The 23,285-nt window shown below is 42.9% G+C and overlaps 1 protein-coding gene across 2 annotated transcripts in view; it reads right to left on the bottom strand.

Moving 5' to 3' along the window:
• The window catches only part of ccdc6b (coiled-coil domain containing 6b), a 74,073-nt gene that overhangs the window by 13,744 nt on the left and 37,044 nt on the right, over positions 1–23,285 (bottom strand). Inside the window, exons 2-7 of one of the 2 annotated variants that reach the window (XM_085994916.1) lie at positions 15,578–15,727; positions 14,072–14,200; positions 6,380–6,483; positions 5,359–5,519; positions 3,997–4,153; positions 801–901 (exon numbers count right to left, since the gene is read on the bottom strand). In XM_085994916.1, coding sequence (XP_085851042.1) covers positions 801–901; positions 3,997–4,153; positions 5,359–5,519; positions 6,380–6,483; positions 14,072–14,200; positions 15,578–15,727 — 802 coding nt within the window. The remainder of the gene's footprint in view (positions 1–800; positions 902–3,996; positions 4,154–5,358; positions 5,520–6,379; positions 6,484–14,071; positions 14,201–15,577; positions 15,728–23,285) is intronic. The other variant, XM_085994917.1, reaches the window with a different exon arrangement.

Genomic DNA, 23,285 nt, shown 5'->3' on the forward strand with positions numbered 1-23,285 from the left:
CATTGGGTTGTGTTCGCTCTGCTTTTCAAGCAGAATACGTTAGTTTTTTCCTCTGGTGGCAGAATGCTTTAAGACAATTTAAAGGCACACCTAACAGCAAGTGAAACTCACTCGAAGGAAGTTACTCAATTTAAAACTTTGAGAGTGGGATTCAAATTCATTCCCCAAACGAATCCCACAATCTATTACTGCAACTACCAGGAACATCTTTTGAATATACAATCCCCACTGCATCAGGCATCCAAGTATTTTTTTTTTTTTAAATCCTGCCTTTCAGTACGTATCTAAACCACCCTTTGATTGGGAAAGTAGCTGTAAATATTAGAGTCCATCACCATTTTATTTTAAATTACTAACTTTCCCCCCTTTTCCTCTCCTCCTCTCCCAAATTATACAGTTGTCGTATGTTGGGGTCTGTGATCTGGCAATCTTCTGTTACCCCATCAAATGTGAACCTAAACAGTGAGTATCTGCAGGTTACTACAAGCATGTTCTAGGAGTCACTGGACAATGATCAAAATCATAAACCATTGTTTATCCATCCCCCACCCAATGAGCATGAAGGCTATTGTAATGTCCTGGATCAGCAGAGAACCGGAATTGAACCTGGGATCTTTACTCGGTGTTGCTCAGTGTTACATCAGGCAATTCCCCTACCCACTAAGCCACTGGGGACAGTTTCTCCACAAACTCTCACACTGATATAGTTCTCCACTTATCTGTCAGAAGACACCACTGGAAGTCAAGGTGGTAGTGGTTTCATTTTTCTAGTGAGCATAACTGTTGAGTCTAATACATACCAGGAGATATAGGCCTGCTGGAACTTGGAGATGGTGTGTAAGGAATAGGACTGGATACAGTGCGAGGTCTAAGACCCTGTGCGGACATCTCATTAAAATATCTGGAAAACAAGAGTGCTGACTTAGCAACTCTACGCATAAAATTGCACGATACACACATTTGACTATATCCAAATTTTAGACCTACAGAAATGATCAAAAAAGTCTCATTTACTCCCAAATTCCTTTAAACAAAATACCTCCGTGTAATTTGCATCCCAGATTTTGCACTTGAAGATAAATCAATGAGTTAATGCTCGTCAACTACCCCAAAATAGCGTGCCCACAATTGGAACCTGGCTGTGTGGAGAATCAATAGTGTGATCCTGCACCCTACCAATACATAGCATGATACAGCAAGGTTTTTTGGACATAAATTAACCGATTTGCAGGAGACTACCATATATTCATTGTTTCATTTTGACATGAACACCCTCCGTGTTACTTCATCTGCTTATATGCAAAGAACAAGATTGATTCAATTGTATGCAAGTAAATACACCGATCCTGTGCTCCTAGTGGGGAGTGGTATCAGTTAGAAATTGAGCTATAACTCTGTAGCACAAATTCTCCAACCTGTGCTCAGAGTTCATGTTCCCACTGGGAGGCGTATCGGCAAATTTAACCTATAATATACAGAACACGAAAAGGCTCACGTCTATTTGAATTTACCCTATAATGAACTATCTACTTCACTCATTTAAACACCCGAGGGTGTTCTGCATAAATATTTCCGTAGCAATATGACAATTGATTGATTCTCAACATTATCAATCCCCATATTTCCATCACTGAACCAACATAGGAATCAGTGAATCCTGTGACGATTTGATCATCTCCGTCTACACTCTATAAATTCAAGGTTGCTCCAAGCCACTTATTTAGGCAGCTCTTGTTTGTAGGAGATAAATCAACTGATTTTGCAGGAGACAACCATATATTCATTATTCAGAAGGAAAGATTTCATCCAATATATGAGGTACTAACAGTATAGGTGAGGCAATAAGAGAATAGATTAGGGCTTCAGGACTGAGGAATGCCACGTTTCAGAACGGAAAAAGCGATCCCTGGACGTGGCCTCTAGAGGCAACTGGAGAGATTGACGTTGGGAGCATGTAGGTGCTGATGAAACCAGAGAACAATTGCTTTGCTTCTCCCATCAGTGAGCTGCAAGAAATTTCAACTAATCCATGCATCAATGTTAAAAAGGAATGAGTCGCAACTGTTCTGGAATCAATGGAGGTAGAAAACTGGGCACTGGCATGCATGTGGAAGATGACTCACGGCATCCAAATATTACCAAAAGGTAGGATGAAAATGAATGAGGGCTCAAAGGATGGAGGTGACTGTGTAGGAATGGGAGGAGAATCTGTTGGAGATGTAGTATTTACAATGTGACAGTGGAGCCATAATGGGCCAGTGTCATGGAAACGGACTGTGGAGAAGAGACGGAGAAGGAGGGAGTGGTCGATGATGTCAAAGGCAGTAGAGAGGTCAAAGAAGATATTAGGAGGCACACTGAGCTACAACCACATAGCATGTCAGTTGTTAATCTGACCATCACAGCTTCGGTGCTGTGGACAGGGCAGAGGCCGGATTAGAATCCCAAAGAGGCAGCAATAGGAGAGGTGTGAGCATAGTTGGAAGGCAATGACATGCTCCAGGAGGTGAAGTTTGGAGATGGAGCAATGACATGCTCCAGGAGGTGAAGTTTGGAGATGGAGCAATGACATGCTCCAGGAGGTGAAGTTTGGAGATGGAGCAATGACATGCTCCAGGAGGTGAAGTTTGGAGATGGAGCAATGACATGCTCCAGGAGGTGAAGTTTGGAGATGGAGCAATAACATGCTCCAGGAGGTGAAGTTTGGAGATGGAGCAATGACATGCTCTAATTACTGCTCTAAGAATGGATTACAGTTGGGGTTTTTTTTAAATTGAGGGATAACAATGTCAGAATAGTGATGGAAGATAGACTAGTTGATGTCAGGAGAAGAGGGCATTCACGTATTCATTATGGATGAGATGAGTTTAATGAGGGGTTGGGGAAGCTATAGAGTGGAGCGGGAACTTAATGAAAGAAAGGGAAGGAGTTGGAGTATGCAGAGGCATCAGATCGGGGAGGGGAGGAAAGGAAAAGAAAAAAGAAAACAAAGAAAAACAGAACAACAAAGAAAAAGAAAAAAAAACTTACATTTATATAGCGCCTTTCACGACCAGCAGATGTCCCAAAGCGCTTTACAGCCAATGAAGTACTTTTGATGTGTAGTCACTGTTGTAATGTAGGAAACGCGGCAGCCAATTCTGCACACAGCAAACTCCCACAAACAGCAATGTGATAATGACCAGATAATCTGTTTTAGTTTGTTGATTGAAGGATAAATATTGGCATGGACACTGGGGATAACTCCCTGCTCTTCTTCAAAATAGTGCCATGGGATCTTTTACATCCAAATGAGAGCAGACGGGGCCATCGACGTCTCATCCGAAAGACAGCACCGCCGACAGTGCAGCAATCCCTCAGCACTGCACTGGAGTGTCAGCCTAGAGTTGTGTGTCTGGAGTGGGACTTGAATCCACAACCTTCTGACTCAGAGGCAAGGGTACTACCTACTGAGCCACAGCTGACACTGGATTAAAGTAAAACAGTGAAGGACCTGAAAAATTGGGTCTTTTATCATTAGAACAAACAGGGTAGATAGAAGCAGATGGTGTCCAGCAGCTGAGGGTCAAGAATGGGGGGCCAAACGTACAAGAATAAATGTAAGAGATTTAAAACAGGAGGCAGGATAAAATTCTTCACACAGACAGCTGTAAGTTTGTTGAATTCACTTCCAGGGTTAGTGGTTGAGGCAAAAACTGTATCAACAGTCAAGATTAGATTGGAAGATGAATGAAGGGAAAGGAGTTGTAGGGATATGGGAACAGGGTCACTAAATGTGATTAAAACTATGAGCTCACGTGGAAGATAAACGTCAACACAGACTGGTTGGGCCCAATGACCTGTTTTCATGTTGTAACTTCTATGTATTTTATAACAGACTTTAAAAAAAAATATTAAAATTGAGCAGGTTTTTTTAATTTTTTTTTTTATAGTTCCACTGCATGTTCAACTATGATAGAAATAAATCGCTTTAGAGACAATTCCCAGCACACAAACCTTTCATCGTCCATTTCTAAGCTAGACTCGCTTTCCGACAGCTGCCTGCAGAGGGCCTCTCTCCTTTCCATTTCTCTTTGCAGTTTACGCTGGAGCCTCAGATTCTCTTCCCTCATGTGGCGTTCTTCTTCTAAATACTGTGCCATTTTCTCTGTATCTGTAAGGTTTGAAATGAGTGAAGTATCAGCTGAAGGCTGCATGGTTTTGTAACTCAAAAAAACCAAAACAGGCAGAGACGAAATTCCAAACTAAATGAGAAGCTGTCGGAATGAAAGGTGAAGGCGCCAAGAAAAAATTGCATATGGTGACAAGTGTAACTGCTGATTCAGACCTGCAAGGAAGTGTGTGATTTACTTACTGTAGAAACTAGGTGAATAGTACTTGATAACGTCAATAAAAAAAGGTGAAAATAAATCGCAAGAAAGGTATCTAATAATAAACAAAGTACAATGTACAAGGACATAAAAGCTGTTGATTGAAGCAGAACTGTGCAGAGGAACTGCAGCTGCTCCCATTCATGCGCACGCACTTTCCCGCTGCACTAAATGCTCATGTAGCACTGCTCAGTGTGCCTCAACATGGCATAAAAGCTTTCTGAAGAGGTGTTGGGGTGTGGGGAGGGGAGAGGTGGAAATCTCAAGTGTCCTTATGAACTTCGATTGAGTCAAACTATAGCTTTCAAAATATCTGGTGATCTTTTATGAATAGATCACTGGTCAATGCAAATAATTGAGGTTTTCTAATGCACAGAAGGCAGCCATTCGGACCATTGAGCCTGTACCAGTGTTAGCTCTTCAACTGGACACATCTATTCCAATTCTATTCCCTTGCTTTTTTGCCTGTATTATATGATGATATATTAGCATTCAGTTCACACAGGAGAGTTAATAAATGAGGAACTTACACCCCAACTTTATTTTTATGACTCCATTCTGTGAGGCTTTGTGCTCAAAAAAGGAATGGGACACGTTCTATTTCAGGCACCCTGCGTCAACATCAAGCACGAGCAAAGCATATCACAATTAAATGTAGAGTGAAAATTTCCTTCTATTTGGGCACAGCCCCAGAAGAACACTGCCCCTGCACCAGTCTGAATCTCGGGAGAGACGGCAGGCTTTAATCTCATCGAGCTGGGGTGTCTTTGAATCCAGGACGTGAAGGGCTGGATCTAATCTTGTGCACCATCCGGTCCCAGCAAATTTAGTTTTCTTTCTACAGCAGTGAGACATGATTTAAAAAAACCTAAAGCACGCAGTTGTTGCCTAAATTGATTTTAAAGAATTACTTGATAACAATGGAAATGGCGTAGTTGAAAAATCAATTTGCACCATCGTGGCATTTCAAGTTTATGGTGGAACTTACGCTGTAACTGGGCAGCTCGGAGTTGCTTTTTTAGCCTCTCTACCTCATTCTTCAAAAATCTGATATGTCGCATCATGTTTTCTGGCGAGTCTATTTCCATGGAAATGTCCCTCGGCGATGGTGGGGCAGACACCGGCTGGTCTAGTTTCTCCTGCAGAATGCTGAATTAAGAAATACTTAGAAACTAAGCCACAATAAAGTACATTTTGATTCAAAAATGTACTAATCAAGCTTTAATTAACAAGTGTAGAGAAAAGCAGGCCAAGTCAGACAACAGTCTGATTTTCATGGACAAGTTACCACAGTAATATTTTAAAAGCTTAAAATTAACATACCCAATGATGTATTATTAAACAAAGTGTATTCGTTAAGGTCAGAGTGTTCACCTACCCTGTAGGATGTGTATTCTTCAAATGAAGCCTGTCCTCCCCACACTCCGCAGAAGGGAAGCCAAGCTTGGTAAAGCTCTGGAGAAACCATGTGGCGTACTCGTGAAAATGTCACGCCATTGCAGTCAAGCAGTGCCACACATGGTGATCCAATCCTGCATAAAGCCCCCAAAACCTACACTGATTTGCTAGTTTGCTTTGACCTGAAACTATAGTGACGAACTAACACTAGCTTTCCCTCCCTTCCCCAATCTATACCGTTCTACAAAGAATAAATAGGTGGGATTAAATTAGGTAGAGGATGCATACATCACTGCAAGAAAGACAACCCCATGAGGTAGGTAATCAACCTTTCTTCATTCCTTGTCTCCCATGCACTGTAGGGCAATGGTTTTCAAAATTCTCTCTATGCGGGAGAGAACATAACCTCTCCCCCACCTTCTGCAATTAGACATCCTCAGGCAATCAGATTAATTATTCTAACATTAAGTAGGTCTAGTGTAATATTTCCCTACTGTATCTCCATACATAACATTCTAGTTTTATGTTTATCTTCTTGCTAATGACTTGTTGATGAAATATTCGTGCACAGTACAAAAGAAGTTGAACAGTTAAAGAGCGAAGAAACTTACCGCTTCTCTGCTTCCAGTTTGTCCATGCGTTTCCATAGTCGATTTACTAATGCTTCTTGTTCTTGTTCCAAGGTATTTTCAAGGTCAATTTTCTCACGTCTCAGCTGCAAACAAAATGAAGCGCTAGGTCAAATATTTTGCTCTTAATGGATGGCATACTTTCTATCAGCACGATAATGCAATGTATTGTAAAGAGGTAGTATGCATCCCTTATCCTGGGCCATTTTCTGTGCCACAATACTGTTGTGCAGGATTCTGAGAGACAGTATTTAGAATACTAATATAGTGTTTGTAATTCAGACTGTATAACCTGGAAAACTATCATTTTGCATACACAAAAAAGGTTTCCCCAAAAGGTACACATTTAAAAGTGGAAAGATAGAAGCTATAAAGTGGTACTGAGAACAATGCTTGCACATCTATCCAAACAGAATGCAGAATTTTGCAAATATGATTAATTATACATTATATAATATATTTACATATATTCACACACATTTATTCAGTTAATTCTCAAATTTTAACTTAATAGTCAGAGCCCACGGGTATGCAGACTATGAGTAGGCAATTCAAAATAATCATTCTAAAAAAAATTGCTCTATACCTGCACACAATCTTCAATTGATTGAGATTTAAGACTGTGCAAAGTTTACAAAATGCTTCGCAAATAAAGGCAGAAGATTGCAAAAAACATTCTGTGTTTTTCATTCTTCTACTACTACTTGTATGTTCTCACAAGTATACGCTGCACAAACAGATGCAATTTTAATAGTTTGGAATTCAATTCAAAATTCACAGTAGTCTAAATGATTACTAAATTCCAAATGACAGAAGCCCGATTGGCCTCTGTAAATTATCAAAAGTATGAAATGTATTTGATTTTCAGATTGGAATACTGTTAACCCCAAACTTCAATGCTGATCTCCCTGCCTGCCCCTCAAACTACCATGTCACTTGTACACCCAATCCAATGTACTCATGGCTTTGTCTCGAAAATGGAGGCCATCCAGCGGCTGCCTCTGCCCCCGCCCTCTCCTGTCACACTTCTGCCTGCCTGCAGCACTCTAGTTTATCCCCCATCTCAGCGCTCAACAGATTCCTGTTCCCTGCAACACCAACCTCCCCCACCCTTACCACTCAACCTCTGCCTTTTTTCTTCTTCTCAAAAAGCCTACCTTCAACCCTCTGATCTCTTTAACTACCACCTCATTTTCAACCTCACCTCCTCTCTCAAGTTCCCCCAATCCCTCACCAGCCCTCCCAGGATTCTGCTCAGCTCTCTCCAGTCCAGTTTCCAATCTGTCCACAACACCAAAATCGCCCGTGCCAAATTCAATTATCTTGTGTGACTATCACCACAGTGCTAGCTTTGATCTCACAAAGGCCTTCGACACTGTCAACCGTGAGGGATTATGGAGTGTCCTCCTCAAATTCAGCTGCCCTCAAAAGTTTGTCACCATCCTCCGCCTGCTTCACGACAACATGCAAGCTGTGACCCTGACCAACGGTTCCACCACAGACCCAATTCACGTACGAACCAGGGTTAAGCAAGGCTGTGTCATCGCACTAACACTCTTCTCGATCTTCCTTGCTGCAATGCTCCATCTCACCCTCAGTAAGCTCCCCGCTGGAGTGGAGCTAATTTACAAAACAAACAGGAAACTGTTCAACCTCCGTCACCTCCAGTCCAGATCCAAGGTCGTCCCATCCTCTATCGTCGAATTACAGTATGCAGACAACGCTTGCGTCTGCACTCAGAGGTCGAACTCCAAACCATCGTCAACACCTTCACCGAAGCGTACGAGAGCATGGGCCTTACACTAAACATCCGTAAGACAAAGGTTCTCTACCAACCTGCCCCCGCCACACAGTGCTGCCTCCCGATTATCAAAATCCACAACAAGGCCTTGGACAACTTTCCATACCTCGGGAGCCTACTGTCAACAAGGGCAGACGTCGACGACGAAGTCCAACACCGCCTTCAGTGTGTCAGTGCAGCCTTCGGTCGCCCGAGGAAGAGAGTGTTTGAAGACCAGGACCTCAAACCCGGCACTAAGCTCATGGTCTACAGAGCAGCAGTGATACCCGCCCTGCTGTATGCCTCAGAGACATGGACCATGGACAGCAGGCACCTCAAAGCACTGGAGAGGTACCATCAACGCTGCCTCCACAAGATCCTGCAAATCCATTGGCAGGATAGGCGCACCAACGTCAGTGTTCTTGCTCAGGCCAACATCACCAGCATTGAAGCTTTGACCACGCTTGATCAGCTCCGATGGACGGGTCACATTGTCCACATGCCCGATACGAGATTCCCAAAACAAGCGCTCTACTCGGAACTCCGGCACAGCAAGAGAGCCCCAGGTGGGCAGAGGAAATATTTCAAGGACACCCTCAAAGCCTCCTTGAAGAAGTGTAACATCCCCACCGACACCTGGGAATTCCTGGCCCAAGACCGCACAAAATGGAGGAGAAGCATCCGGGAAGGTGCCGAACACCGAGTCTCTTCGCCGGGAGCAAGTAGAAGTCAAGCGCAGGCAGCGCAAGAAGCGCACGTCAACCCAAGCACCCCACCCACCCGCCCCTTCAACCACCGTCTGCCCCACCTGTGACAGAGACTGTAGGTCCCGCATTGGACTCATCAGTCACCTGCAAACTCATTTTTAATGTTCCGGTTCCGAGGGACTGCCTAAGAAGATGATGATTCGCCATTGCAATTAACTTGCTCGCAGCTTTTGACAGAATTGACCATTCCATCTTCCTCCACCCCCTCTTCTCTCTGGTACACTTCTGCAGCACCACCTCTACTGGCTGCCTGTCCCAAATTATTCAGTATATTTTGTTGTTTTCACATTCTGCCCAGTCATCTCCAGTGTATTCCATGGCCTTGTCCATGGCCCTTCCTGTTCTTTGTCAGTACTGTATATTGCCCATGAAAAACCATGTAGAAATTTGTCTTGAGCGGTAGAACAAAATAGGTGGTATTACATCGACCACCTGTTTTAGGCCCTGTCCGATATTAAATTCCATTGCAGTCAATTGAATCGAATATCAGGTGGGGCATATAACAGGCGGCCAATGTGGTACCGCCCATTTTAACACCCAAGAAAAATTTCTACCCCTGCATTCAAAATCTTGGGTCAGTTTCCCTACGTGTACACTGAAGACACCCAACTGTACCGATTCAATGCCGCTCGATTCCTTAGTGATCGACATCACGAACCAAAACTTTCCAGTTCAACAATGGCAAGATTGAAGTCTGCAACTCCCACGAAGACTTTTTGAACCTAGGTGGCGGTGATTCCATCTCCCTCCTCAATTTTCACTCATTACTGGAAAGTAATCAGGAAGCTTTCTCATTTCCACCTTTCAGTCAAGGAAGGTGCCTGCGGATGTTGTGATTTAGTCACAGCTACTTTGTGGCCAGGAGTTGGTTGTTTGAGTCATAGGTCCTCCTCCATGGGTAGTGTTGAAGGTTTTTGCGGTCGCTGTTGCTGGCTTCAGTGCTAGGCAGTGAATGTCAGTGGTTGGTCATGGGGGAGGAGTAGTGTGTCAAGATAGCAAGGAATTGCTTATTTTGGAAACAGCATTTCTGTTTCAGTCCTCCTGGGTGTGGTGATGAGGGCAGGGCGACTTGTGCATCCTCTTAGGCTGAAGAATCCCCAGTGTTCCGCTGCAGAAACAAGAGAGCAGCTCCATTTAAGGAGGACTAGCTGGTACTGCTACAGGATTTTGTGCTGGGTTGAATTTGAGCTCAAGGAAGAGCTGCAACAGGCAAGTTAGCAGGCAAAGAAAGCACTTCAGTCGGCACTCCTGCTGGCCCCATGGGACTGCTGCTGGCATTTCAGACAGGAGTTTCAATAGCCAGAAGGCAGATCAGTTGCTTGTATTCACCGACCTTGCCGGCCTGCACAAAAGGAGTACAGGAAAAATCTGTTGGGCTATGGGGAAAGAGCAAGAGAGTGGGACTAATCTTAGGGAACAGAGAGTAGTGGTGAACGGTTGTTTTTCAGACTGGAGGAAGGTATACCATAGTGTTCCCCAAGGGTCGGTACTAGGACCACTGCTTTTCTTGATATATATTAATGGCTTGGATGTGGGTGTACAAGGCACAATTTCAAAATGTGCAGATGACACAAAACTTGGAAGTATAGTGAACAGTGGGGAGGAGAGTGATAGACTTCAGGAAGACAGGCTGGTGAAATGGGCGGACACGTGGCAGAAGAAATTTAACACAGAAAAGCGTGAAGTGATACATTTTGGTAGAAAGAATGAGGAGAGGACATATAAACTAAATGGTACAATCCTAAAGGGGGTGCACAAAGAGAGAGACCTGGGGGTATGTGTGCACAAATCGTTGAAGGTGGCAGAACAGGTTGAGAAAGCAGTTAAAAAGGCTTGCGGGATCCTGGGCTTCATAAATAGAGGTACAGAGTACCTCAGTGTGGAAATTATGATGAACCTTTATAAAACACTGGTTCAGCCCCAACTGGAGTACGATGTCCAATTCTGGGCAGCGCAATTTAGGAAGGATGTGAAGGCCTTAGAGAGGGTGCAGAAAAGATTTACGAGAATGATTCCAGGAATGAGGGACTTCAGTTACGTTGATAGACTGGAGAAGCTGGGGTTGTTCTCCTTGGAGCAGAGAAGGTTGAGAGGAGATTTGATAGAGGTGTTCAAAATCATGAGGGGTCTGGACGGAGTAGATAAAGGGAAACTGGTCCCATTGGCAGAAGAGTTGAGAACCAAAGGACACAGATTTAAGGTGATTGGCAAAAGAACCAAAGCGGACGTAAGAATTTTTTTTTTTACGCATAAGAACATAAGTATTAGGAGCAGGAGTAGGCCATTTGACCCTTCAAGCCTGCTCCACCATTCAATAAGATCATGGCTGATCATCTACCTCATCTCCACTTTCTTGCACTATCCCCGTATCCCTTGATTCCCTTAATATTCAAAAATCTATCAATCTCTGTCTTGAATATACTCAACGACTGAGCCTCCACAACACTCTGGGGTAGAGAATTCCAAAGATTCACCACCCTGAGTGAAGAAATTTCTCCTCATCTCACTCCTAAATGGCCGACCCCTTATTCTGAGACTGTGACCCCTGGTTCTAGACTCCCCAGCCAGGGGGAAACATCCTCCCTGCATCTACCCTGTCAAGCCCTGTAAGAATTTTGTATGTTTCAATGAGATCACCTCTCATTCTTCTAAACTCTGGAGAATATAGGCCTAGTCTACTCAATCTCTCCTCAAAAGGACAATCCCCCCCCCCCATCCCAGGAATCTGTCTGGTGAACCTTCGTTGCACTCCCTCTATGGCAAGTATATCCTTCCTTAGGTAAGGAGACCAAAATTGAACACAATACTCCAGGTGTGGTCTCACCAGGGCCCTATATAATTGTAGTAAGACATCTTTACTCTTATACTCAAATCCTCTTGTAATAAAGGCCAACATACCATTTGCTTTCTTAACTGCTTGCTGTACCTGCATGTTAACTTTCAGTGACTCATGTACAAGGACACCCAGGTCCCTCTGAACACCAACATTTCCCAATCTTTCACCATTTAAAAAACTCGGCTTTTCTATTTTTCCTACCAAAGTGGATAACTTCACATTTCTCCACGTTATATTCCATTTGCTATGTTCTTGCCCACTCACTTAGCCTGTCTATATCTCCCTTGAAGCCTCCTTGCATCCTCCTTACAACTTACATTCCCACCCAGCTTTGTATCATCAGCAAACTTGGATATATTACATTTGGTCCCCTCATCCAAATCATTGATGTAGATTGTGACTAGCTGAAGCCCAAGCACTGATCCTTGCGGTAACCCACTAGTTACAGTCTGCCAACTCGAAAATGACCCGTATATTCCTACTCTCTTTTCTGTCCTTTAACCAATCCTCAATCCATGCTAGTATATTACCCCCAATCCCATGAGCCCTAATTTTGTTTAATAACCTCTTGTGTGGCACCTTATCGAATGCCTTCTGAAAATCCAAATACACCACATCCACTGGTTCCCCCTTATCTATTCTGCTAGTTACAACCTCAAAAAACTAACAGATTTGTCAAAAACGATTTCCCTTTCATAAATCTGCGTTGACTCTGCCCAATCCTATTATTATTTTCTAAGTGTCCTGTTACCACGTCCTTAATAATAGATTCTAGCATTGTCCCCACTATTGATGTCAGGCTAACTGGTCTGTAGTTCCTCATTTTCTCTCTCCCTCCTTTCTTAAATAGTGGGTTACATTTGCTACCTTCCAATCCGTGGGAACTGTTCTAGAATCTATGGAATTTTGGAAAATGACAACCAATGCATCCACTATCTCTATAACCACCACTTTCAAAACCCTAGGATATAGGCCATCAGGTCCAGGGGATTTATCGGTTTTCAGTCCCATTAATTTCTCTAGTACTATCTTTCTACTAATACTAATTTCTTTCAGTTCCTCATTCTTGCTAGAGCCTTGCTTCTCCAGTATTTCCGGGAAGTTTTTTGCGTCGTCTTCCGTGAAGACAGACACACAAAGTATGTGTTTAATTTCTCTGCCATTTCCTTATTCCCCATTATCATTTCTCCTGTCTCAGCCTGTAAGGGACCCACATTTACTTTTGCTAATCTTTTCCTTTTTACATACCTATAGAAGCTTTTACAGTTTTTATGTCTCTCGCTAGTTTACTCTCATATTCTATTTTCCCTTTATCAATTTCTTGGCCCTCCTTTGCCGAATTCTAAAATCCTCCCAATCCTCAGGCTTACTACTGTTTTTGGTAACATTATAAGCCTCTTCCTTTGATCTAATACTATCTTTACCTTCTCTTGTTAGCCACGGTTGGACCACTTTTCCTGTGGGGTTTTTGTGCCTTAAAAGGAATGTATATTTGTTGTAAATTATGTATTAATTCTTTAAATGCTAGCCATTGCTTGTCTACCGTCATACCTTTTAATGTAGTTTCCCAATCTACCTTAGCCAACTTGCCCCTCATACCTACGTAGTTTGCTTTGTTTAGATTGAAGACCCTAGTTTCGGCGAGTGGTTAAGATCTGGAATGCAGTGCCTGAAAGGGTAGTGGAGGCGGATTCAATCACGGCTTTCAAAAGTGAGTTGGATAAGTATCTGAAGGAAAGAAATTTGCAGGGCTACAGGCAAAGGGCGGGGGAGTGGAACTAGCTTAAGTGCTCTTGCAGAGAGCCGGCACGGGCTCAACGGGCCAAATGGCCGCCTTCATTGCTGTAACCATTCTATTATTCTAATCGGATAGCTCTTGTAAAGAGCCAGCACATGCACACTGGGCCGAAAGGCCTCCTCCTGTGCTGTATGATTCTATAAGAGCGCTAATGCTTAAGGGATTGGAAAGGGAGACAGCTTGGGTATTTAAGGGCTTTCTAGCCACATCCCTGGGAGGCAGACGTGGGGAAAAATGGTTTAATTCTTACTGGTTTTCAGGGAGAAATGAGTTTTAGGGTCTGGAGCGCTCTTCCTAAACAACTACCTGGGCCATATTATCAATGGAGGGGTGCACATTTATAATCATGTAGTAAATTATCAATAGCACTGATTTGCAGTTTAAAAAAATAATCAGCAAGTCCCAAGAACCAGAAGAGTATCTGAAACCAAATCAACAAACTCAGAGCAAACAACTGAAGCAATTTCCTAACGAAGGGTTAAGAGATGCCGACCTGTTCGAGTGTAAACTGCTTGGAAAGAGTATCATTCTCCAACTTCTTGATCTTCTTCATCAGTTTGTTCACTTGAAACTCCTGTTCCTGCTCCAGTGTCTGTTCCAGTTCAGCCTTTTCATGCTGCAACTAAAAAAGTGAAAAACAAGAGCAAAGCAAGTGGGGAACAATGACAGAAAGTATGGCACTTTCTAAAAAGAGTAGCTGTACAGGGGCAGTTTTACAAATCTGCATGCCCACCACGAATGCTTTGCCTGCCAAGACGTACATCGGGAATTTGAGCGTGCACCCATGGTTTTCTGTCCATTTAACGGATAAAGAATCACGAGGCTGAATTCATGACATGCATTCCTAGCAGGCGAAGCACTGCGGTTGGGTGCCCAAATTCATAAAATGATCCCTTGTTATTTTTCACACAGCTGGCCAATATGTTTACTTCAAAGAAAAATGACACGGTCACAAATGCATCTGAATGTCACTTATGAAAGGAAGAAAGTTAAGTTGCACATTAGCGTGAGCTTTCAGCCAATAGGCAACTTTATTACTCATACCATTATGGCATCAATCTGATGCTGTTTAAACTCAAGCGGACGGAAGGCCAGCTAATCGAAGGTAAACCTGCCAAAATCCAGTGTTTCCCCTTTGCCTTGTGCAGCTGAACTGTCCAATAGTTTGATGAGCCATTTTTATTTCTCTGGAACCCAGCCTTTGTTGAAGGCATTGCTAAAGGTACTAGGTTTCAATGTATTTGAATGTCCAGGTTGCAGATTCATTGGGTAGAAAGAAAGGGGAGCGGGTGTGTCCTTTGAAATCCAGCAGTAACTGCAAGCTATTAAATGGAGGAAACTGCAGCTCATCGAAGACTGGACGTAATTCCTTTGATTCCGCACAGACTGAAGTTATGCAGCAGGAATGCAACTGTGTGATGTAATTTACCAATTAGAAACAACGCAACAGGAAACAGTACTGAACACATTCTTAAGACAATTTCCACCAGCACAAATTGATATTCTAGGAGTAACTAACAGTCATTATGGAAGCAGTCAAAAATTCTGATCTGTGTGTCTTCCTGTGAATTGTGTGGATGCCGAACAAAGCTTTTCAAAATATAGTAAGGAACATGTTGACTGACAACTGGTGCCACACTCTCTCAAAGAACATGCATATGCAGCTGGGAAAATAAGCAATGCATGCGTAACTAGTAGGATTTAATTATAAAAGAACCCCCATGATTTATGTTCAGGTTTAATCACAAGTATGCTGATCTGGTAGAACATAGGACAGGAAAACGTAGGTTTGATCAAGTTTGAAATGCATGTATGTTAAGCATAAAAATAAAATTCTGATCGCATGTTGTCTGAAATGCATGTTTTTCATATACACTCCACTCCTCAAAGTGGCTTAATTCAAACTATTTACTTTGCTTAACTTTAATTACTGGATAATTTGAATTTTTTGAGCAAGTTTATCCTAAAGCAGGGCATATTAACCGCCCGATAAGCCTACCTGCATCAGCTTGCGGGAGAGTTCGTTAGTTAGGAATTCTTCTTCTTTCTCATAATTTACAGCCAGTGTTTCTTTTTCTTTTTGTAAAGCCTGAATCTTCTTAAACAAGGTGTTACTGATAAACTCTTCCTCCTGTTCTGCCCTTGCTTGCTGTAGAATAAAGATAAAAATGATTAAGAATATTTTCAACGATGTGAGGAAATTTGAGATACAAGATCACGGTTAAACATTTCTTTTTGCCCTCAATAAAATTTTAAAAAGTCTTCGGTGATGATGTGTTTTGATTAAACCTATTCAGGCCAATTTTCCAGACTTTTGCCCCCCAATGTCCATTTCCCTGGGCACAAAGGAAACCCATTTTGTCAGGTCTCTGTTCCTTTTACAATGCCTGGGGATTTCTAGAGTGTCCGTGGTGGGGCTGTGGAGCTGGGCCTGTTCCTGCTGCAGGCGCAGCACATCAATGCAGATGAAGCAGGAGGGCCCATTCCCAGCCTCATTCCGTTACAATACTTGCTGGGTGCCCTAGCGTAGGGGCATTCGGTGAAACTTGGCATAATGGCCGCACCCCAGTTCCTAACCAGAGGGTCAGTATGGGTCCTGGGAGACAACCCATCATTTTTAAATTCACCCCAAAATTTGGGAAGCAATTGGGGGTCTTTTGGTTGCCAAACTCTTCAGCAATTGGAAGGCCCTGATTTCAGAGGCCCGACACGCAGCTGTAGGCCTCGAGGTCTTCAGCTGCTCTGAAACATCCCGCTGCTAGGTGCCGGGGTGCTCCAAGGCCATGTCAATGGCGCAGGGCATGAAATAATCCCATTCCTGGATCTGCAGAGGAGCAGCACACTGTCTAGCACTGGGCTGGGGAAGAAAAATTTGATTAAGGGCAATATGTATGTGACTGAATTAAAAAGGTCAAGCAGCCTACCATTTGATCAATAAGTAAACTTAGTCAAGCTCAACAATAAAACCTAAAGCTTGAAAATCAGAAACCGCTCGGATGGTAAATGGCCAATAAGCTGTGAAGTGAACTCAATGCTGTGCTAGCACTCGTGTCATCTGACCAATAGCAGCATTGGTTCCTGAATGATGGCAAGCTAATGATGAACCAGAAGTAAAGCTGAACTATTGCTTCAAACAATGAAGTGATGACAGTGTAAATCACACTCGGTGTCAAAGCTCCAAGTTCTATTTTAAATGAAGTGAAACCAAGTGTGTAAAAATCTAATTATCCTCGAGTTAAGTGTAATCGCTTAGCTCCAATGTATGCACTTCTAATGAACAAATCATAGCAAACCAAACAGAACTAAAATATGTAGCAGTATTTTAAGGATCATTTAAAAGCTAATAAAAAAATTATAATGTTGCTCAAATATGCTTTGACATTTTTAATAAGTATCTACATTTTTAAATATGTACATTAAATATACCCAATGTATTGCCAGAATTGTGCCATTCAATTGCCTCCCTTTTTCTTTTGAACAGTAACAATTTTCAGGCAGGAGTAAACCATCTTGCTGAACGTGCACTCTACCTTTGGTGCTCTCTCTATATATAAGTCTGCACTTCCCTGACTCCTCTTCTGTGTCCAAATCTCGCTCACACATGTTCCTTTTCTTACATACCCAACCTGAACAGAGGATGGAAACCCAACGTGGATTTATATAGCACCTTTCATAACCTCAGCATGTCTGAAAGCTTTTCACAGCCAATGAAGTACATCTGAAGTCTGGTCACTGTTGTAATGTAGGAAACACTGCACATATGACCACAGAATTTGCTTTCTTGGTGTTGTTGGCGGAGGGATAAATGTTGGCCAGGACACCAAGAACTCCTCTTCAAATAGGGGGCACGGTGGCATAGTGGTTAGCACTGTTGCCTCACAGTGCCAGGGACCTGGGTTCAAATCTGGCCTCGGGCGACTGTCTGTGTGGAGTTTGCACATTCTCCCCGTGTTTGCGTGGGTTTCCTCCGGGTGCTCCGGTTTCCTCCCACAGTCCAAAGATGTGCGGGTTAGGTTGATTTGGCTATGATAAATTGACCCTTAGTGTTAGGGGATTAAATAAGTGGGGTTACGGGGATAGGGTGGGATATGTGTCGGTGCAGGCTCGATGGGCCGAAATGGCCTCTATCTGCACTGTGGATTCTGTGAAAGTGTGTCTTGGGATCTTTACGTCTCATCCAAAAGACAGCATCTGCAGCACTCCCTCTGTACTGCACTGGAACTTCAGCCTAGATTAGGTTTTCAAGTCTCTGGAGGGGGACTTGAACACTCAACATCCTAACTCAGAGGTGAGAGTGCAACCAAGATTAATATCTAACACTCTCCTTGGATTAGAAAGGCCGATTTGCTAACAATACAACTCTCGAGCACTGTGGACCCTCTTCCAAATTAGTTTCCTCAATAAAAGTCACTTAATATTTCACTTAATTTCAAAAACAAACAAATACAAGTGTTTAATACTGCATTTATTGTATTCCCACAGCCACTATTTTCCTACTGTCCTTTATTCTCAATCAAAAAACTATATATTAGGAACAGAGAATGAGCAGGTTACATATGAATCCATAATGGGGCAACATTTACATGCCTGAAAGTAGAATGGGACTGATGAGCTGAATGACCACTCTCATTCCATACTTTAAATTTTCTAAGCAAAATTTGCGTCAGAGAAAATGAACCCAGCTCCCATCTTTCTCAACTAAGACTAATATGGCATCATACTGTGCTTCAGAAGACAACTCCCATCTGCACCATAATGCCAGTGACACGAAAGATTTATTTCCAGGCTGGCTGGAATAGCTTTCCAAGATGCTTCTGGTACAGTACACAGCACAATGCTAATTTTGCAACACGTAATTAAGCTCCTGGAAACAAAAGTTGAATTTGTTGTTTATTCAAAGGCTACACATAATGCAGATTCATAGATTTCCAACTGCGCTGACATCAACCACCAATGTGAGCACACAAAATTGTTACACAAATGAGAATCAAATTCTGATCATTTTTCGTCCATTATGTTCAAAGGATTGTAGATTATGTACAAAATACACAACCGTGACTCCATACAGCTTGTAAAATTTGGAGAAACGATTTTGTAAATGTAATGTCCACTTCACTCTCATTTTCAGTGCAATTTTGTGCTGCATTATCAGAGGTGCCATCTTTCGGATAGACATTAAATTGCGGTCCTATCTACATGTTCAAATGTATGTAAAATCTCCCGTAGCACTATTCAGACAGGACCATGGGCATGTGCCCGGTGTCCTGGGCGTGTGCCCGGTGTCCTGGGCAACCTTGATCCCTCAAGCAATATCAAAACAAATTAGCTGGTCATTTATTCTCATTGCTGATTGTGGGACTTGGCTATCTGCAAATTGGCCCTACATTGCCATACTAACAGTGAATATACTCCCAAAGTGCTTTGAGTGAAAAGCATTATATAAATACAAGTTCTTTTTCTGCCCCCTTAGCTGCTTTTTATTTCTATTTTAATTTTAATTTAGATCTTCCTTTCATCTCATTCGCTCTTTCTTCCACCCACCCCCTTTCCAAATTCCATCCCCTTTGTTCCATTTGGAAGAAGTACACGTAGCTGGCGAGGAGAGACTGTCAGTGCATGCTACAATGCTGGCGAGGAGAGTGTGTCAGTGCATGCTACAATGCTGGCGAGGAGAGACTGTCAGCGCATGCTACAATGCTGGCGAGGAGAGAGACTGTCAATGCATGCTACAATGCTGGCGAGGAGAGACTGTCAGTGCATGCTACAATGCAGCCTGGAAGGTAGGAAGCAAACCGCCAGCTGAGAGGCAGACACGATGAGGAGAGGCAAGTAGGGAAATGTTCCAGAGAAAGCAAACAGTAGCACAAAGTAGAAGTTAGCTGCAATTTATTCAATAATATTGCATCTATAACTACATTTTCCTATTCCATAGAGAGAGCTCTGCCAAGTGGTGAGCATGTCCAGCTTAACACAGGCGATAGAGCACACTTGACACTAGAATATCTCGATAATTCAGTGGACTATGTTCTTTTACTGTATTTGTTGACTTACTAGCATGTTACATCTATTGCTGTAATAAATATTTTCTGCAATGAAAGCCATGCTTTCCTTTGTGTAGTTGGCAGTGTCTTTTGAAAATTAGGATAAGTGGTCCCTAGGAATGCCAATATTTACAGGGGGTCGATTACAGTAAAGTTTAAAAAATGCCCGAGAAACTATTCTTTAGGAACACAAAATTCTAACTATTGCTGAGAAACATGCAATGAAATCGACCCTCTAAAATGCACGTGCTGTGGAGTATGTGAGCTGGTTAAGCCAATTTAATGCAGTTAGGATACATCACTATACAGGAAGCTTTGGTTATCCGGAGGTTATATGTCTGGAATACTCAATCTAACGGCAAAAATCAGGAGCCGTTTTCTATAAGTTTTTTTAGTTCTTGTTGCTTTTTTTTTCCCCAGTCAGGCACTGCAAGGTCTGCAGCTATAGCAACAGCTTCAGCTAGAGACGCTTGCAGCTGCAGCCGACTGTTTTGAAACTGTTGCTAAGCAACAGGGTTTGTTGATTCACACGGAGCTTTTCAGTTCCGTATGTTTCAACATTATGCTGGTATGTCCGGCACTTTTGATGGTACGGTCCCGTCAGTGCCGGATATTAGAAAGTTTCCTGTATTTCTGACTAGACATGTTCAAGGTTTCAAAACCAACCCGCACTGCACATACACACACTTCAACAGGGGGCACTCCAAAGATCAAACACTACAGATTGTGCTGGAATACAATTCTGCTGCTGCTGATGGCCCACAGCGCCTCATGGATGCCCAGTTTTCAGCTGCTAGATCGGTTGTGAATCTCTCCCATTTAGCACGGTGGTGCACAAAAAGATGGAGGGTGTCCTCAGTGTGAAGACGGGACTGCACCGTCACAAGCACTGTGCAGTGGTCACTCTTACCAATACTGTTGTGGACTGATGCATCTGCGACAGGTAGATTGGTGAGGACGAGGTCAAGTAAACTTTTCCCTCGTGTTGGTTCTCTCACCATCTGCCACAGGCCCAGTCTGGCAGTTACGTCCTTCAGGACTCAACCAGCAGTGGTGCTACCGAGTCACTCTTGGTGATGGACATTGAAGCCCCCACTCAGAGTACATTCTGTGCCCTTGCTTCTTCCATGCAGTGTTCAAAATGGAGGAGTACTGATTCATCAGCTGAGCGAGGGCGGTAGGTGGTAATCAGCAGGAGGTTTCCTTTCCCATGTTTGACCTGATGCCGTGAGACTTCGTGGGGTCCAGAGTCAATGTTGAGGACTCCCAGGGCCACTCCTTCCCTATTGTATACCACTATACTGCCACCTCTGGCAGGTCTGTCCTGCTGGTGGGATAGGACATACCCAGGGATAGTGATGGAAGAGTCTGGGACGATGGCTGAAAGGCAAGATTCTGTGAATATGACTAGGTCAGGCTATTGCTCGACTAGTCTGTGGGACAGCACTCCCAATTTTGGCACAAGTTCCCAGATGTTAACGAGGAGGACTTTGCAGGGTTGACTGGGCTGGGTGTGCCTTTGCCGTGTCAGAGTCCGGTGCTTAGGTCGATGCTGGGCGGTCCATCCGGTTTTCTTATTGTTTTTCCTAGCGGTTTGATACAACTGAGTAGCTTGCTAGACCATTTCAGAGGGTAGTTAAGAGTCAACCACATTGCTGTGGGTCTAGAGTCACATAGGTCAGACCAGGTAAGGGCGGCATATCTCCTTCCCTAAAGGACATTAGTGAACAACAAATATGTGACCACACACAAGAGAATGGGATCTTCCAAGACAGAGCTGGTAATGCTGGCACTCAAAGGCAACACTCTCTTCTGCTGTAGCTTTGTAAGAATGCATTTTGCCTGATTTTAAAAAGTAAAAAGAGAACTGCATAACCAGGAAATACTGACAAGCCCCCTCCCCGCCAAAACATAAATCTAGAAAAGTATAACCAGGCAAGACAAAACAACGCAAAAGTAGAGGGGGTAAATTACTCCCTGGAACATCCCCATCAACTGGGGTGACTGACAGGAAAGGAATGACTGCAAAGAACCATTTACTGCTGGGATCCGTTATTTTGTTTTACATAGGAACAGGAGTAGGCCATTTAGCCCCTCGAGCCTATTCCGCCATTCAATGAGATCATGGCTGGTCTGTGAACTAACTCCATATACCCATCGCTGCCCCATATCCCTCAAAATACCTTTGGTTAACAAAAATTTATCAAACTCAGCGTAAAAATTAACAATTGATCCAACATCAACTGCCATTTGCGGAAGAGAGTTCCAAATTTCTACCACTCTTTACGATCTACAGATGTCACTTCCTCATACCCAACACATCTGCAGCAAACAGAACATGGAAAATCTATAAACCTCACTTCAATTATCTAATTGGTCAGGAATCATTATAAGGCTCACCAAAAAATATGATTTTGCAGCAATTCGAAAAAAAATTTTTTAGTTGTGCTCCCAACTCAAGGGAAGTCCGTGCTCGTTACTGGAGGCATGGGAAGGGACCCTCTTACCATGGTGGATCCAGTCAATGAGTACAAGCTGTACTCCTGGTTCGGTGAAATAGGATTGCTTCAATTATTCAAAGGCAGACAGAAATGTCAGTCACTTTTTAGAGCAGCAAATAGGTTTTAAAACAATTTTCTAGCCCAGTCACAGTAGCAACATTAATGGAACCAGCACATTACCAACCATACATGCGCACATTCAGCACAAACATTTCTTAAAACAGTCAAATCTTCAATTCCACAGTCTCACTTTTCGCTGAAGTTTGGACTCGCCATTGATACAGGAGTATGACTTGTACTCAGGATATAAACCTGTTTCACTGCCTCATACAAAGCTACTTTGCAACCGGATCCATAAAATACAAGAGTACATTTTATGAGTTCATTGTTGATGCTGTAAAACCTTTCCACCTCATTACAAATGTTTGAGCTATGGGTCTCACTAAATCAACTATTTAGATGCAATATCCTGAACAGCCCACTCAGTCCAATGGCACTTTATTATACAACTACACTTTATCAAGCTACTAGCGAGAGTCAAAACATCAGACTGCAGAGGGGCATTGACTGCTTTTTTTGTGGGGAGAGAGCAGCCCAAGAATGCATCCATTAGCCCTGATTGTTAAAAATAAAATTGGTGCTGGCTTAAACCTCTCTGTGCAAACATGAGTCCCAGAGAGCAACAATACTCGATTACTGTACAGGTACAGGAGATGCAATCTAGTTTTATACTGAAAACCTCTTACTTCGGGCAGCTGTCATTCTTGTAACACCAGGGCTACACAATAAAAATATGAAGCTCATAGAAAGGCAATAAAAACCTTCAGATTATTGGAATTCCAAAGAAGCTGCAGTAAACTTTCTACATCCACTACAAATTTTGGTTAGGGAGAATACTCAGGAATAATCACAAGGCAGTAATTGCAAGAGCTTCGAATGAAGTCACAAATGTCACAAGAGAGAAGCTTCTTCAAGTGCTCTCTAAAAATCTGTTGTCTCTTATAACGAACTGGGGTGGACAAATGTAAGAAATCACACAACACCAGGTTATCGTCCAACAGCTTTATTTGAAATCACAAGCTTTTGGAGCGCTCGTCAGGTGAAGTTTGAGGAGCTTCGTCTGAAAATAAACCTGGGGCAAGGTGCGGCAGCAAAGGACAATGCC

The sequence above is a fragment of the Somniosus microcephalus genome, chromosome 8, assembly GCF_052327205.1.
Source record: "Somniosus microcephalus isolate GS21.2 chromosome 8, FLI_Smic_1.0, whole genome shotgun sequence".
NCBI classification, from domain to species: Eukaryota; Metazoa; Chordata; class Chondrichthyes; order Squaliformes; family Somniosidae; genus Somniosus; species Somniosus microcephalus.